The 16,472-nt window shown below is 40.5% G+C and overlaps 1 protein-coding gene across 1 annotated transcript in view; it reads left to right on the forward strand.

Moving 5' to 3' along the window:
* gpr158a (G protein-coupled receptor 158a) overlaps positions 1-16,472 on the forward strand; it is a 110,370-nt gene that overhangs the window by 37,920 nt on the left and 55,978 nt on the right. The window contains exons 3-4 of the mRNA XM_060869524.1: positions 9,084-9,186; positions 15,138-15,340. Coding sequence (XP_060725507.1) covers positions 9,084-9,186; positions 15,138-15,340 — 306 coding nt within the window. The remainder of the gene's footprint in view (positions 1-9,083; positions 9,187-15,137; positions 15,341-16,472) is intronic.

The following is a 16,472-nucleotide window of genomic DNA, read 5'->3' on the forward strand; positions in this document are numbered from 1 at the left end:
TTTAGTGGTTAGCACGTTCTCCTCACACCTCCAGGGTTGGGGGTTCGATTCCTGCCTCCACCTTGTGTGTGTGGAGTTTGCATGTTCTCCCCGTGCCTCGGGGGTTTCCTCCGGGTACTCCGGTTTCCTCCCCTGGTCCAAAGACATGCATGGTAGGTTGATTGGCATCTCTGGAAAATTGTCCATAGTGTGTGATTGTGTGAGTGAATGAGAGTGTGTGTGTGTGTGCCCTGTGATGGGATGGCACTCTGTCCAGGGTGAATCCTGCCTTGATGCCCGATGACGCCTGAGATAGGCACAGGCTCCCCGTTACCCGAGGTAGTTCGGATAAGCGGTAGAAAATGAATGATGAATGAAGTCCAATGCTTGACATAAGTACAAATCTAACTGATATCCATGAGTTTATTTTCATACAGCTGTTCAGCAGATCTTGATTATTGCCTTCTCTGTAAGCCATGTTTCATTTAGATTTTTTTCATTAGTAAGTAACTGCATTTTAAAGTAAACTGCTTTTAAAGAATCCACTTTATCTATCCCTGTGATACGAGGGACAAACCTCTTGTGTTCATCACAATCATGAACTGATGTAACACTTAAAAGGAGACGAGATATCGCATCTCAGTGTTTGTCGCTCGGGTCTTCGTTAAGCTGTAGCCTCCGGCACTTTCTCAAAACCAGTCGTTGCTTCAGTGCTGATTTTACATTTACAACATTTCGAAGATTTATGCACAAAACTGCTGCTTCTGCCTCCGCATTTATACTTGGATTCAACTGCATCGTTTCACTGAGGAGAAAATCAAACATGCAAATTTTCCACTGGGTTCAGCTCATTTGCTGTTCTGGCTTAAATAAATAGACTAAATTAATATTGCTGATCTGAGCGTTAGCCCTAAATTCACTCAGTGGCAGTCGTTATTTTAGAGGGAAGGAGATTTACATAAATCAGAAATTGAAATGTAGTTCAGTAGTGTTTTGTTTATTACTTCTGATCAGTCGCTTCAGGGTTTGACCATTTTTTGACGCAAACTCCCCGAAATTCAGCTTGTACAGCTTTTAATTTTTGTTTTTTTATAATCACCACATTGCGTGAGTGAATGAGAGTGTGTGTGTGTGTGCCCTGCGATGGGTTGGCACTCCGTCCAGGGTGTATCCTGCCTTGATGCCCGATGACGCCTGAGATAGGCACAGGCTCCCCGTGACCCGAGGTAGTTCGGATAAGCGGTAGAAGATGAATGAATGAATGAATGAATGAATAATCACCACAGATTATCTTCAGAGTTTCTCTCCACTGGTATCTGTTTTCCACCTTATCTATATTCCCTCTTCCTTGTCTCTCACTTTCTCACTTTTTTTTCTGTATCCATCTCCTTTTCTTTCTCACCCTTTCACTCTCTGTCTCTTTCTCTCTCCACCTTCACGCGCTCTATCTCAGTTCTCTGCTCATGCCTTCGTTCAGTTTTTGACCTTTTGCCCCGCACTGACCCGTGGCCTGTCAGCTACATAAATCTCAAACCCTTTAGATCTTGGGCTGCGTGGGAGAAAACTGCTGTGTGCAGTGCTATATTTACCAAGGTGTTCAAAAGTGCCCTCCTGTTGTTCCAAATAACGCTTTGAAACAGATCTGCATCGCAGCCGTACAGTTTTGCTCTCCCAGCAGCATGATAGGCCGGTCTGTCTAACGTACGCTTCATCTGTGGCTTCAAACAGGAAGTGTAATGTATCTGAGACGTATCGAAGAGTTCAAGAAATGTTAATTAGAAAGTTATTTTTAGGACTGAATCTATAACCAAACATTGGGTTGAAGTAAACGGAGGGGGTTGAGTTTCACAGTGGCCTCATGTAAGACATATCATTCTAACATTAGTACAGACCAGAGAGACAGGAAGTGGATTAGCTCTTGAATGATATAATCCAAGCTGAGCAGTTGAGGGTTAAAGGTTAAAGGTACAGGTAGACATCAGGACCGTCATTCCATGTCATGAAAGTCATGAAAAGAATTAATAAAAGTGTGCATTTTACTTTCTTGTAGTAAGGTCACGTTTATTAACCTGAGTGTGGTGGCGTTTTCTTCTAATGCATCGATTCGTTCATCAGAAACGGCTCGATCCTTTTCATGGCGGATTAAATGACTCATTTGTTTATATTTTTAGAACTAGATTAAAGTTCATCAGAAAATATTACAGGCAGCTGCAAGCAATAGTAACTGTGGGTGTGTGTGGGATTGGTGAAAACTTTCGGAAAGTGTGGGTGAGGATGGACAAACTTTTTGTAGAAGTGGGCAGGATTATAGTCAAAATTTCTGGAAGAGTTTGCAGGATTAGACAAGTTTTCTGAAGGACTAGGTGAGATTAGACAAATGTTTGTGAAGGAGTGGGTGAGATTACACAAATTTTGTGACGGAGTGGGTGGGATTACACAAATTTTGTGAAGGAGTGGGTGGGATTACACAAATTTTGTAAAGGAATGGGTGAGATTACACAAACTTTGTGAAGGAGTGGGTGGGATTACACAAACTTTGTGAAGGAGTGGGTGGGATTACACAAAATTTGTAAAGGAGTGGGTGAGATTACACAAACTTTGTGACGGAGTGGGTGTGATTACACAAATTTGTTGAAGGAGTGGGTGGGATTACACAAACTTTGTGAAGGAGTGGGTGAGATTACGCAAACTTTGTGACGGAGTGGGTGAGATTACGCAAACTTTTGACGGAGTGGGTGGGATTACGCAAACTTTGTGACGGAGTGGGTAGGATTACACAAACTTTGACGGAGTGGGTGGGATTACACAAATTTTGTGAAGGAATGGGTGGGATTACACAAACTTTGTGAAGGAGTGGGTGGGATTACACAAACTTTGTGACGGAGTGGGTGAGATTACACAAACCTTGTGACGGAGTGGGTGTGATTACACAAATTTTGTGAAGGAGTGGGTGGGATTACACAAACTTTGTGAAGGAGTGGGTGGGATTACACAAACTTTGTGAAGGAGTGGGTGGGATTACACAAACTTTGTGAAGGAGTGGGTGAGATTACACAAACTTTGTGACGGAGTGGGTGTGATTACACAAATTTGTTGAAGGAGTGGGTGGGATTACACAACCTTTGTGACGGAGTGGGTGGGATTACACAAATTTTGTGAAGGAGTGGGTGAGATTACACAAACTTTGTGAAGGAGTGGGTGAGATTACACAAACTTTGTGATGGAGTGGGTGTGATTACACAAACTTTGTGACGGAGTGGGTGTGATTACACAAATTTGTTGAAGGAGTGGGTGGGATTACACAAACTTTGTGAAGGAGTGGGTGAGATTACACAAACTTTGTGACGGAGTGGGTGTGATTACACAAATTTGTTGAAGGAGTGGGTGGGATTACACAAACTTTGTGAAGGAGTGGGTGGGATTACACAAATTTGTTGAAGGAGTGGGTGGGATTACACAAACTTTGTGAAGGAGTGGGTGGGATTACACAACCTTTGTGACGGAGTGGGTGGGATTACACAAACTTTGTGACGGAGTGGGTGGGATTACACAAACTTTGTGAAGGTGCGGGCCGGATTAGACTTAACTTCTGTGGAAGTGAACCGGATAAAGCAAATTTTTGTAGAAGTGTGTAGGATTATTCCAACTTTCTGAAAAAGGGGGTCGGATTAGTCCAACATTCTAATGGAGTGGGTGGGATTGGTCACATTTTCTGAGGGTGTTGGATGGATTGGTGAAGCTTTCTAAAGAAGTGGGTGGGTTTGGTCTAACTTTCTGAAGGTGAGGGTGAGATTAGACAGCCTTTGTGAAGGAGTTGGTTGGATTAGACAAACTTAATAAAAAGGAGTGGGTGGGATTAGTCAGGCTTTTTAACAGTGGGTGTGATATAAGAATGTAATTTTAAACCCCAGTCCTTTGCGCACTAGTTAAAGGTCTTGCTTAGTGGCTCATCAGTGGCCTTCTAACAGTGTTGTGACTTGGATTTTCTACAGATTTGTAATTCTAATGTGTTTATTTGATCTTTTCTTGGGTTGTGGCATTTATATTCAGTTTATTACACTGCTCTTCTTTTGCATTTTGCATGTACAGTATGTCACAGTAGACAGACCCACTACAGGCAAAGTTAAACGTCATGGTCCGCTAGGTTTATTATTTAGCCTCATTGTCCTGATTTTCTCAGTTTGAAACATGCCCCTCAGTTTGTCCTTTCTCATGTCGAAACTGAGCGGATTAGCGGAAGATTTTGAGCCGCAGAATCCGTCCTGTATCCCTTCAGATGTTGGAAATTTTGTCAGCTGGGAAATTGTAGGAAGTCAGCACCATCTGTGTTGTCCTCACTCATGTCCTGCCTTTTACTAGACTTCAGAGATACCACAGAAAGCTTGACTCTATATGTCTATTAGTCTAAACAGAGCTATCCAGAAGTGTAGCTATAGACAGGAATTACAGTTTTTAACCCATATATTTGACAGTTGATGGTGATTAACATAAAACACACAGTGGGCACTTTTTTATAAGTTTATAACTTATCAACACTATACGAAGCAAACTAAACTAAAGCATCTTAAAATCTGATGCCTTCAAGATATTATGAATATCAAGATTATTATTTTTAATTGCAGTCGTGGCCTAATGGTTAGAGAGTCTGACTCTTAACCCTAAGGTTGTGGGTTCGAGTCTCGGGCCGGCCACGACTGAGGTGCCCTTGAGCAAGGCACCGAACCCCCCCAACTGCTCCCCGGGTGGCGCAGCATAAATGGCTGCCCACTACGCCAGGTGTGTGTTCACACTGTGTGTGTGTTCACTGCTGTGTGTGTGCACTTTGGATGGGTTAAATGCAGAGAACAAATTCTGAGTATGGATCACCGTACTGGGGGGCACGGTGGCTTATTGGTTAGCACGTTCGCCTCACACCTCCAGGGTTGGGGGTTCGATTCCCGCCTCCGCCTTGTGTGTGTGGAGTTTGCATGTTCTCCCCGTGCCTCGGGGGTTTCCTCCGGGTACTCCGGTTTCCTCCCCCGGTCCAAAGACATGCATGGTAGGTTGATTGGCATCTCTGGAAAATTGTCCGTAGTGTGTGATTGTGTGAGTGAATGAGTGTGTGAGTGTGTGCCCTGCGACGGGTTGGCACTCCATCCAGGGTGTATCCTGCCTTGATGCCCGATGACACCTGAGATAGGCACAGGCTCCCCGTGACCCGAGGTAGTTCGGATAAGTGGTAGAAAATGAGTGAGAGTGAGAGGGTCACCGTACTTAGTCGTATGTCACATCACGTCACTTTAATTATATCACTCTTTCAAGCCTTTCAACCTGCCACTGCCGGGCCCTTGAGCAAGGCCCTTAACCCTCAATTGCTCAGTTGTATAAAATGAGATAAAATGTAAGTTGCTCTGAATAAGGCCGTCTGCCAAATGCTATAAATGTAAATGTAATTAAATTTATATTTATTTGAAGTAATAAACTGGTATTTCAGGATGTTTTGTACTTTGACTTGACCTTCGATCGTTGTTATTTTAAACTGGATCATATGGTGTCCCATTATGTAAATTGAGAATCTTGTTATTTCAAGATAATGTCATTATATCAGTTCCTCATCTATAAGTCTCTGGCTGAACGACGGTACGTAACGTTTATTACAGAACTCGCCGGTACAATCCGCTGCCTAGAGAAACATCTAGATAAGATGTCTGTAGAACTCTTTAATTAGGTAATCACTGCGAGGTCTTAAATTATAACGATCAGCCACTTATGACTTTTTAAAACATTTAGATTGTTTGGCGGTGATTAGTTTCACAAACACCGGATCTCATTTCCTACTTTTACATAATGCCTCCAGCTTAAAAATGCTCAAATGAATTCCCAGCACACAGCAGCAGCATCTATCTGTCACGGTGCATTAACCAGAGCACAAACACAATTTTTATGCTAATAAAGTAATCTGCCCCCAAATTAATAGGAGTCTTTTAAAACAGCTCTTAATTAATACGGAGTTCGGTCTAGAGACCCGCTGAACAGTTTGCAATCTCGTCTCCTTTCTGCATGCGAAGAGAAAGTAGAATGTTAACGTACTAACTCTAAAACCAGGGCTGTTCTCCCAGGATGGTCTGGAACTTCACCTAAATGGCGAGCTGTTGTTCCAGAAGAACTCAGAGACTTATGAAGAGTGCCAGGAATAGCATCTTCTTTTTAAAAAGTTTCACTTTTGGAAAGTTTGTTCTCTGTGAGTCTCATAGAGTCTTCTCCTTCATTAAAGCAGACCTTCAGGGAGCGCTGGAGTGTGAGCTCTTAAATCGCTGATAGACACTTACAAGATCTTCTTATTTTACTGGTATTACAAACAACAGAATAGAATGTAAAATCTCTGCCATCACATGAGGTTAGTTTAGTTTTTATTATTTTCATGCTGTGCTTAATTAATTTAGAGGTGTGGTTATGAAGCTCTTTTTGCCAAGGGTTATGAAACTCTGAAGCTTTTACAGTGTTAACTCCAAATGGCGATGCTGAACATGTACGGTGTGAAACGATGCTCTGTTAGAATGTTAGTCTTGTCGCTTAGCAACAGAAACCCAACAGAAAGCGAGCAGCGCCTCTGTGCTTCATATCAGGTGAAAACCAGGACGTAGAGACACTGAACAAAAACGGCTGGGTAGATACAGTCAGGAGACAAAACACTGAACATCACAGAAGTGTGCGGTGTAGAGAGTGAAACTGAAGACCGATACGGACGAACGAACGTCTGGTCGACTAGACGACAAAGTTATAAAGAGTAAAAAAGATGATAAAGCTGTGAAAGATAACAGAAGCTGCTCGGGTGCAGAAGCACAGACCTGAACCTTTTTCCTCACTGATGTGAAGCGTGAGACGAGCCGTTATTTAAAGAGGTCACACGCTGGATTTATCCAATCAGGATCGTTGATACGTTAATATGCAAATGAGAAGGAGGTTACAGCAGGGTTTAGGAGTGTACAGTGTGAAAGGTCAGATTATGAAGAGACAGGATTCAGTGTTAACCCCGGGGTCAGTAGGAGCAGTGTGAAACCTCTAACTACACAAACCCACCATTCACTTTACACTGAGGTCACTAGGTATTTTCCCCTCTCTACACCGTCACACTGTGAAATTAACGTAACGGAACATTTTGGATGATAAGCAAACTGCAGGGGGTTCAGTGAAGGTGGTAACTGGGACTTGATGTGCCTCATGACAAGCTTTTCGAAGCATTTCATTACAAAAGGTGTGAGTGCAACAGGATGATAGTTGTTGAGGCAGGACACTGTAGACGTCTTTGGCACCGGAACGATGGTGGTCGTCTTGAGGCACGTAGGAACAACGGCGCTGCTCAGAGAAATGTTGAAGATGTCAGTGAAGACATCCACTAGTTGTTCTGCACATTCCCTGAGCACTCTACCAGGAATGTTGTCTGGTCCAGGGGACTTCTGTGGGTTCATCTAGAGTTCTCCTAACATTAGCCGTGGCTAAACAGAGTACCTGGTGGTTGTAGGGAAGGATGGTCTTCCTTGCCGCTACTTTGTTCTGCGCCTCACACCGAGCGTAGAAGTCGTTCTTCAGCACATCTGGTAGAGAGGCGTCACTTGCACTGGCAGGTGATTTAGTGTTAACTCAGGGAAACATGGAGCAGTGTGAAACCTTTAACTATACAACCAAGGATTTCCTTTTCCAGGAGCCAGGGGAAATATTTCACGTGTGAAAATCCCTTTTGTTATCTATAATAATGACTTTTATATCATATGTGATAATAATAATGTCATGCAACAGGCTACAATCTCCTGGTCCTGATGTTCTAAAAGAGTAATCAGTGAATTTACTGTCACCATAATAACAGCATGAAGTGTTTTTCTTTTCTCTTACAGCAAACTACTTTTTTTTTTAAAAACGTATAATTATTTAAAATATTGTGGAAAAACCACGAAACACACTAGTTGACATATCGAACTAATCGACTCATCAGGATGAATTCCCTATTATCGAGGGTTATAGGGGTAAAACTGTGTAACAGTTTCTTCCCACAAGCCATCAGACTTCTCAATAACTGAACTGTACTGAGCACAACATACACACACATCATCTGTATGGGCTGCACAGACCTACACAAAACACACACACTGACACATCATACTGTTTACACGCTGCTTACAATCCGGCAAACTGTTTACATGCTGTTTTGCTCACTTTTTTGCTCTTTTGCACAAACTGTCCAACATTTCAGCCGTTTTGCACATACGGTACTATACAATATTTCAGTCATTTGCTGTTTTTTCACAATTCTATATATTATCTCAAGGACCTGCTGCTAAGAAACTGTTTATTGTGATGTTACGGCACGAAATATTGTTTGAACATTCAGTACTCACACACAGTATTTACACTGTTTCTGTTTACTGTTTATTGTCCCTTGTGTATTGTATTTTTTGTACTTTTTGTATTGTCTTGTAACTTTTTGTCTGCACTGTCTTTTGTCCTGCACTGTCTTTTGTCCTGCACTGTCTTTGTCCTGCACTGTCTTTTTTCCTGCACTGTCTTGTCTGTCTTGTTTGTCTTGTCCTGCACTGTTTGCACCAGGTTCCACAGATGCACATTATGTGGCTAAGACTACTTACAAATCCTTAGCCCTGTCTTTATGTTTTATGCAGCACCATGATCCTGGAGAAACGTTGTCTCATGTCACTGTGTACTGCGACAGCTACATATGGTTGTAATGACAATAAAAGCTTCTTGACTCTCTTATCGAGCAGGTTATCATGGACCAGAGAAAAACCTTACAATGTCACACGCTTTCTTTCTTTTTATATTTTTCTATATTCCTGTAAAGCTACTTTGTGAAGATGTTCATTGTTAAACGTGTTATACAAGTAAAATGAATTACCGCTGATTTCTCCAGATATGATCTTTGGATAAAACTGTGTTTGATCTTGTAATGGTGAGAGTTCCTCTGCTGATTTATGCCTGAAACAACGCGAACACGCTCCCTGGGGAAGTTCTGGGAGGTTGAACGTTCTTCTTTAATGTTCATTTTGCTTTGATCAGGCAGCATGTGTGATTATGTTCACATTCTTAACTTCGTCTGTCTTCTGTTTGTCTTCTAGTGCCTCCCCATCCCGGGTCAAGGCTTCGTCCTGGACAAATACAAATGCCAGTGTAAGAGAGGCTTCTTCCATCCCAGCAGAGTAGCCATCAACGGCATCAAGAGTAAGTCCACTTTAATCTGATAAACGCATTCATCTGAAGCGATTTTACAAAAATGATTAGTAAATTTCAATCTCCTTCAAATATCACATCGTTTGTTTGATTTTTACTTTAATTTCCACGAACGTAAAATTGTGTAATCCTGAGAGGACTGAAAATAAAATGCCAATATACTTGAGTGAAAAAATATAACTTTGTGGCTTTATAAACATAGAATAGGACAAAATTATTATTATTTTTATTATGGGATGAAAATGGAGAACGTGTGATCGAATGTGTAAAGTAGCTTTAATTTAATGTTGTTTTTTTGCAGTTAAACTGTACTTGTACTTTAACAACATCAATAACGCAAATCTGTTAATTAGTTAAAGGTTTAAAGAAGGAAGTTTTGCAGTTAATCTGATGTTGAAGGTAACATTAGAATGGCAGCGTAGAGGATGAGGTGTGTCAGGACTGTATCTGATCAACACACACATCTAACAACAGTAGGCACTGATTCAAATGTAGTAGGTCACAGGATCAGACAAACGCTGCGTACATTAAAGGTGCGGTCTCCGATTTTTGAGAAATGCTTCAGAAAACTGAGTCGGGACAACAAGCAACAAAACAAAACTAAACAAAAAACAAAACTAACGTGTAGCCAATGAGCAGAAAGGGGCGTGTCTTGTCAATATGGGCGGAGAGAGTGTTCAGTGCACATGTGTGACATTAGCAGAAAGCGGTTTTAACATTGACATGGAGGATAAAAACAAAGAAAGAAAGTGAAGAAAGGCTTACGATAAGGTAAGAAGTAGGACGTGTTAATATAGGATCAGCTTTCCAGCGCTGGAGAGAACTGAAGGAGCAGGAAGTTGGTCACATATTCACAGATTGGAGTTTCCTGAGTCAATAACTCCTGAGCTAAACACTGTTACTACACAAATAACACCTCTTTTCTATCGTAGTAATGTAGAGACGCAGCTACAACCGTGTTTTGTGTAGTAACAGTGTTTAGCTCAGGAGTTATTGACTCGGGAAACTCCAATCTGTGAATATGTGACCAACTTTACTTAAGACGCCGAGGCGCTTTTTTCCTTCTCGATAGGTGAGTAACGTTGGTTTTGCTTTGTTACACAGAACTAATATATGTCTTTGTCCTTTACATGATTATGTTTGTGTGTCATTTTTGCTTGTTTGTTTATCTGCAATCGTATTGTTCTTCCCTTCAGCTAACATTTGTTTCCATTAGTTGCCTGGGTTACGTATGTATATGTGGGGCGGAGCTATCAATACAGGGGTGGGACCCATTTGGGTTAGGGGCGTGTTTGTTTTGGTGATTTAAAATGTCAACATTGGCTTTCAAACATCGGAGACCCCACCTTTAATGTCTTATTAATAACACACAGGTGAAGCCCCTCAATCGTTACCTGCTCGTTTTCTGTTCCTTCCTCTTTGTCCTGTAAAATCCCCAAAATGAACAATTTCATACACAGGAAGTGTTACATTTCTGGTCAGGGTTTCAGTGGATCAGAGGTTCCATCGATTCATTGTACTAACTCTATAACTGCTAAATTATGTAATAAGATGCTCAGATTTCTGAAAGAAAAATCCCCAAAAGATGCTTTATATGCAAAGTGATGCAGAAAGATGAAAGAAGGATAAGCTGGAAAGGAAATGGGCCACTCTGACAAATGGTGGCTTAGAAGTTAGGCAGTGATCTCTAGTTTCAAATAAAACAAACTCCATCACTCTTAGTGAAAGATTTAGGATGCAGTGATGGTTTAAAGACTTTAGAGATGTTTATAGGACCAGCCTGACAGAATGGTGTTATTCTTGGACTTTCATGAAAACTCTCGCTTTTGCTCTCTTCTTTTGCTCTGTTCTTTTGCTCTGTTCTTTTCTTCGAGCCCCAGACGGACTTTACTAAAAATACCGATCCTCTTCACCTGACTGAAATAAGACTGCTGCTATAGAGTCTTTCTGCTGTAGAGACTGCTGCTATAAACAGTCACACAGAATTTCTGATCTAATGTGACAATAAATGCATAAAAGCTCATTGTACGTCATTTTATCCCAAAGAGAAAAAAGTTATCAAAATTGTAAAATTATTATTATTATTCAAGTTTATTTGTATGGCGCTTTTTACAATTGACATTGTCTCAAAGCAGCTTTACAGAACAAAAACGTAGAACAAAAGGTTAACATAAAGAATAATATAAAGATTAATATAATACAAAATTCAAGATTAATATTAGATATATTTAGTTCACAATGTGTATGTATTTATCCCCAATGAGCAAGTCTGAGGTGACTCAGGTGACTGTGGGGAGGAAAAACTCCCTTAGACGATAAAGGAAGAAACCTTGAGAGGAACCAGACTCAAAGGGGAACCTCATCCTCATATGGGTGACAGTGGAGGGTGTGATTATAAATATACAGTCTGATAAATGTTGTAATGATGCAAAAGATCACATGGAGTTCACATCTCCTCTTTAGTATTGCAGAGTCTAATTGGAGCTGGTAGATCTGGTAGATGAATCAGGATCCTCACAGAGTCTGTCTCGTCTCAGTGGAGGTCCAAAATCTTCATCGCACGGAAGACGATCAGAGCTGGTACAATTTCTGAATGACTCGGGACGAGTAGAAAGAGAGAAGCAGTGGAGGAATTAACATAGCTGCTGTTCATAAAATGTGCCAGTCAGATGTATTATAACAGTCTATAACAGTCTGATAGCCCGAGTATCAATTTGTTTCTTGTTAAATTAATTAAATTATTGCTAGGAAAATAATTTAAATCACTTAAATGATGCAGATGATCTATGACATGATATGATACAGTCGCACTAGACACACTCTGATACTGTGATTGTAAAATCTCTATTATTGAAATATAAACCAAAGTATAAATGAAATATAATTTAATATATAAGTAATAAAACACCTCAATTCTTTAGATGAACAAACACTCGGAGCTTCTCAGAGAGCGGAAACGGGGTTTGATATCAACATTTACTCTGAAGATACAAACATGGATTGTCAGGATCCAGCCCGGACTTTTGTTCACGTGTCTGCCTTGTTTACTCCTCCCCGTCTCTGCAAACCTGTTCCTCGTGTGTTAATCGTCTTGTGTATTTAACCGTGCCACGTTGCCTATGGCAGCGCCGAATCCTCGACTTTTGTCTCGTCCCTTGTTGAGGTCCATGTCCCTGTTTTGTGTTTTTTAAGTTAATAAATCTGTTTATTTTAGCTATCCTGCATATCCTGACTGTTTTTATCCCTGCATCGCTGACATTCAATCATCCGTATGGACACGAGATAAACAAGAGGAAAAAAATTTGATCTGAAAGCATCTAAGTTGAATAAAAACATGCTTATTACATTTTATAGATTCATTTAATATTGTAGAGACACGTGTTTTAGACGTGTGACTTCCTGTTCTCAAATGTGCTAAAGCATAGAAAAATAATTGTTTATTCACTAGGATCTCATTTCTTTTAAACAAACAAAAACAATAAAAAAACAAAAAATAAAAACAGGAAAGAATAAAAACCTGAGGACTTTCACATGTCTGGGAATTTGACAACTCTTACATGCCCTGAGCCTTATAACTTCTTTCCTGTGTATTTTACTTCATTTTTTATTATGTGCACCGAATGAGGATAAGGATAGAGGCTAGTTCAGGCAAAGTGCTACCAGGATGGTGTGCCCATTAAAACACAGAAGCTCCAAGTAATCCAGTTCCTTAACATTTTATTGTAGTTCGAGTTGTATGGTATCTAAATCAAGAAAACAATATTTTAGAATTTAAACACATAAATCAATCAATCACAAAGATTACAAATATGAAGCACACAATAATACTAAGCATTACATAACTTAAATATATTTAAAGAAATACAGAAATTAATATAATATAAACTTACAAATTCAAGCACTCATCAACTCTGAATCTCCCCATGAGCTGTTGGATACCGCACTGAACAAAGAGCCACTAAGACAAAGCTCCTCCCACCCTGCTACAAAGAATTCTCAACAGAGTCGTTACTATAGAAACAATCATTTGTTAAAACGAGCACATTACTACAAACTTATTGTTTGTTTTTTACACCTTCTGACCAATCAAATCGAAGAACTCAAGAGAAAAAGGACATGCTAGGTTTTTATCTACCGCTGGAGAAAGGAGAACAGAGACAGAAAGACGAAAGGTGGAGAGAAGAACGAATGACTGCAAGCTAAATTATTTAACTGGAGTAAAAATAATGCTTTTAGGGCAAATGTTCAGGAACTTCCAAATATAGAGTGAGTAGTTTTTTATTTAAATTTAAAACTTTTCTTCCAGGGAAAACTATTTCACCACTTTATTAATAAATCTCTTCTAAAGCCATCACATCTGAGCTTCTTGTGTACACTCAAGTTCTTATTTCAATAATAATAGGAATCATTTTCATGCAAAGAAAATCACAAAAATGGTTTTACAAAACGATACAACTAAGCAACGGAAAAGACAAAATTTAGCATAATAACTGTAAAACAAAAACCAAATTTTTAGCACAAAGTATCTTTATGTAGGAAATATGGTTATTTTTTTATGATATTATGATTACTTTATTGTCACTATAGAGCTCTAGAACCTTTTTGGTGTAAAGTGCTATTTGGAGCGAGGTTAAAAAAAAACAAACAAGGGTTTTATACAGAACTCAATGCACATTTTTTTCCTACTTTCTTAAAATGATAGATTCCAGGAAGAACCAAAAAAGTGTTTTTCTCATACCCCTTTTCCACCAAAAAGAACCGGGTGCTGGTTTAAAAGTTGGTTCCACTGGCGAACCTTCTAATAACCGGTTTGCCTTTCCATCGGTTAGAGAGCATCACAGAGCCGAGTCTGACGTCACTGTATACGTGTCACGTCACACAGCAGCGTTAGCGCAGCAGCGACAATCACAAACACGACATCAACAATGATGGATGTTGCTTTACTGTTAATGCTCATGGCTTTGTGAACCTACATTAACATCCAAACGTGGCGAATCCAATGTGTACGTGCAGCTCCATGTAATCTGTATAAACGGAGGTTGTTATCGAGGAAGTACATAACATTATTTTATCATTAACACAGAAAAAAGTTAGCATTAGCATGTAGCTACTTACTATCATGTGTGCTGATAATTGATCATATCGCGGTAAAGTAAAAGTGTATTAAACATTAGTATACTTATGGTACATTATCTAACAGTAGCCCCACCCACAGCCCCTGACACAAGCGGTTCTTAAGTCTAGACCAGCAACGTTTTGGTGCTACTTAAGAACCACTTTTCCTGGTTCAGAGCCGGTGCTTTGGCTGTCGAAAAAGAAAGAACTAGTTCTAAATTAGGCTCCGAACCAGCACTCAAACTGCCTCGGTGAAAAAGGGGCATCAGTGATGCCATAGAAGAACCAATTTTTGGTTCCCTAGGGAACCTTTTGGTAAAAGGTTCTTGGAAGACACCCATTTTTTCTTGGCGCCATACACTCTTCTTGGTTCTTGGTGTCTACACTTAAATTGTGTACGATTCACTGAAGAACCTTTATCTGTGGAATGTTTCTGTTGCACAGAAAGTTCTTTGTATTGAACAAAGGTTCCTCTGTCTATAAAAATATTCTTTGTGCCACAAAGAAAAAGAAGCATTTACTAAAAAAGTTCTTTGGGTAACCAAAACTGGAGCTGCTATGGCATTGCAATATTGAAATATTAGAAACGATAGAAACGATTCACAGAATTTAAAGATTCTTCATTGAACCATCCACTCTGACAAAAACCTTTATCTTTAATAGTAGATGAGCAACTTGACCAGTAGAAAGAAGTTAAAAAATGTTTCCACATCGTTTATTAAAACAGTTTAATTGAAAGAATGTATTGTGTATCCTCCAGCTTCACCTCTGGAGAACGTCTCTCTACTGTGAGTAGTGTGAGATTTCTTTTTTCTTCTCCTCTCCAGGGAAGGCCGTGAGTACCCGTGACCCTGCGGGCTCTAGCGTGTGTCTGCCCTGTGAGAAGGGATGTATACACTGTAAGGACGATACGCCGTGTGTGGCTCACGGTGAAGGATATCTCCGTATCACCGTGCTGGTCCTCCAGGCCATCTGCATGCTGCTGGACTTCATCAGCATGGTGCTGATTTACCACTTCCGCAGGAACAAGGTACCGCTATGATTAACGTCATTCATTCATTCATTCATTCATCTTCTACCGTTTATCCGAACTACCTCGGGTCACGGGGAGCCTGTGCCTATCTCAGGCGTCATCGGGCATCAAGGCAGGATACACCCTGGACGGAGTGCCAACCCATCGCAGGGCACACACACACACTCATTCACTCACGCAATCACACACTACGGACTATTTTCCAGAGATGCCAATCAACCTACCATGCATGTCTTTGGACCAGGAGGAAACCGCAGTACCCGGAGGAAACCCCCGAGGCATGGGGAGAACATGCAAACTCCACACACACAAGGCGGAGGCGGGAATCGAACCCCCAACCCTGGAGGTGTGAGGCGAACGTGCTAACCACTAAGCCACCGTGCCCCCCTGATTAACGTCATGTCACTGAAATAGACTAACACACTCTTCAAACTCCTCCAACTGTAACTGTTCATTCCTTCAGCTTCGTCCCCAACAAGAGCAGAGTGGATCCTGATCAGGGAAGATGACTTTAAATAAAGATTAAGAGAGTTGAAAGCTTAGTGCTGATGCTGAAGTCATGTGACCGTGCTGGAGTTCCTTTACAGTGTTAGAAACCTCAGCTTTTTACTTCTGCTCATTGTGTTCAGGCTTCAACCTTCAGAACAGTTGGTTCTTCTAAAGCAACACTTTGCAAACCCCTTTGTTCTTCCTAGCATCTTTGTTTTTAATAATGTACCCTGGTAATAGAACCTTGTCTGGAGCAATGGGTTTATCTAGATAATAGGGTTTATCCCCTGGATAAGTTCGGAAACCCTCAATTACTTTAAAAAGAGACATCAGTCTGGGATTCGAAGAACCCCGTTTGGTTCTTTTCAGGGAATTCTTCAAAATGGTTCTACAAAGCATCATTTTATGGTTCCATAGACTCCAAAAAGGAATATTAACAACAATGGAAAAGAATGAACCATTTTTGGTTGCCAAAGAACCTTTCAATAAATGGTTTCTTTTCTTAGACCCTCTTTTCTTAGTGCTATAAAGATCTTTTTTATAGTCTAAAGAACCTTTTTAAACTACAGAAAAATGTTTGTGTAATGGAAATGTTCCAATGTTCTTCCCGTGCCTCGGGGGTTTCCTCCGGGTACTCCGG

Source organism: Tachysurus vachellii, chromosome 5, assembly GCF_030014155.1.
Source record: "Tachysurus vachellii isolate PV-2020 chromosome 5, HZAU_Pvac_v1, whole genome shotgun sequence".
Taxonomy (NCBI): domain Eukaryota; kingdom Metazoa; phylum Chordata; class Actinopteri; order Siluriformes; family Bagridae; genus Tachysurus; species Tachysurus vachellii.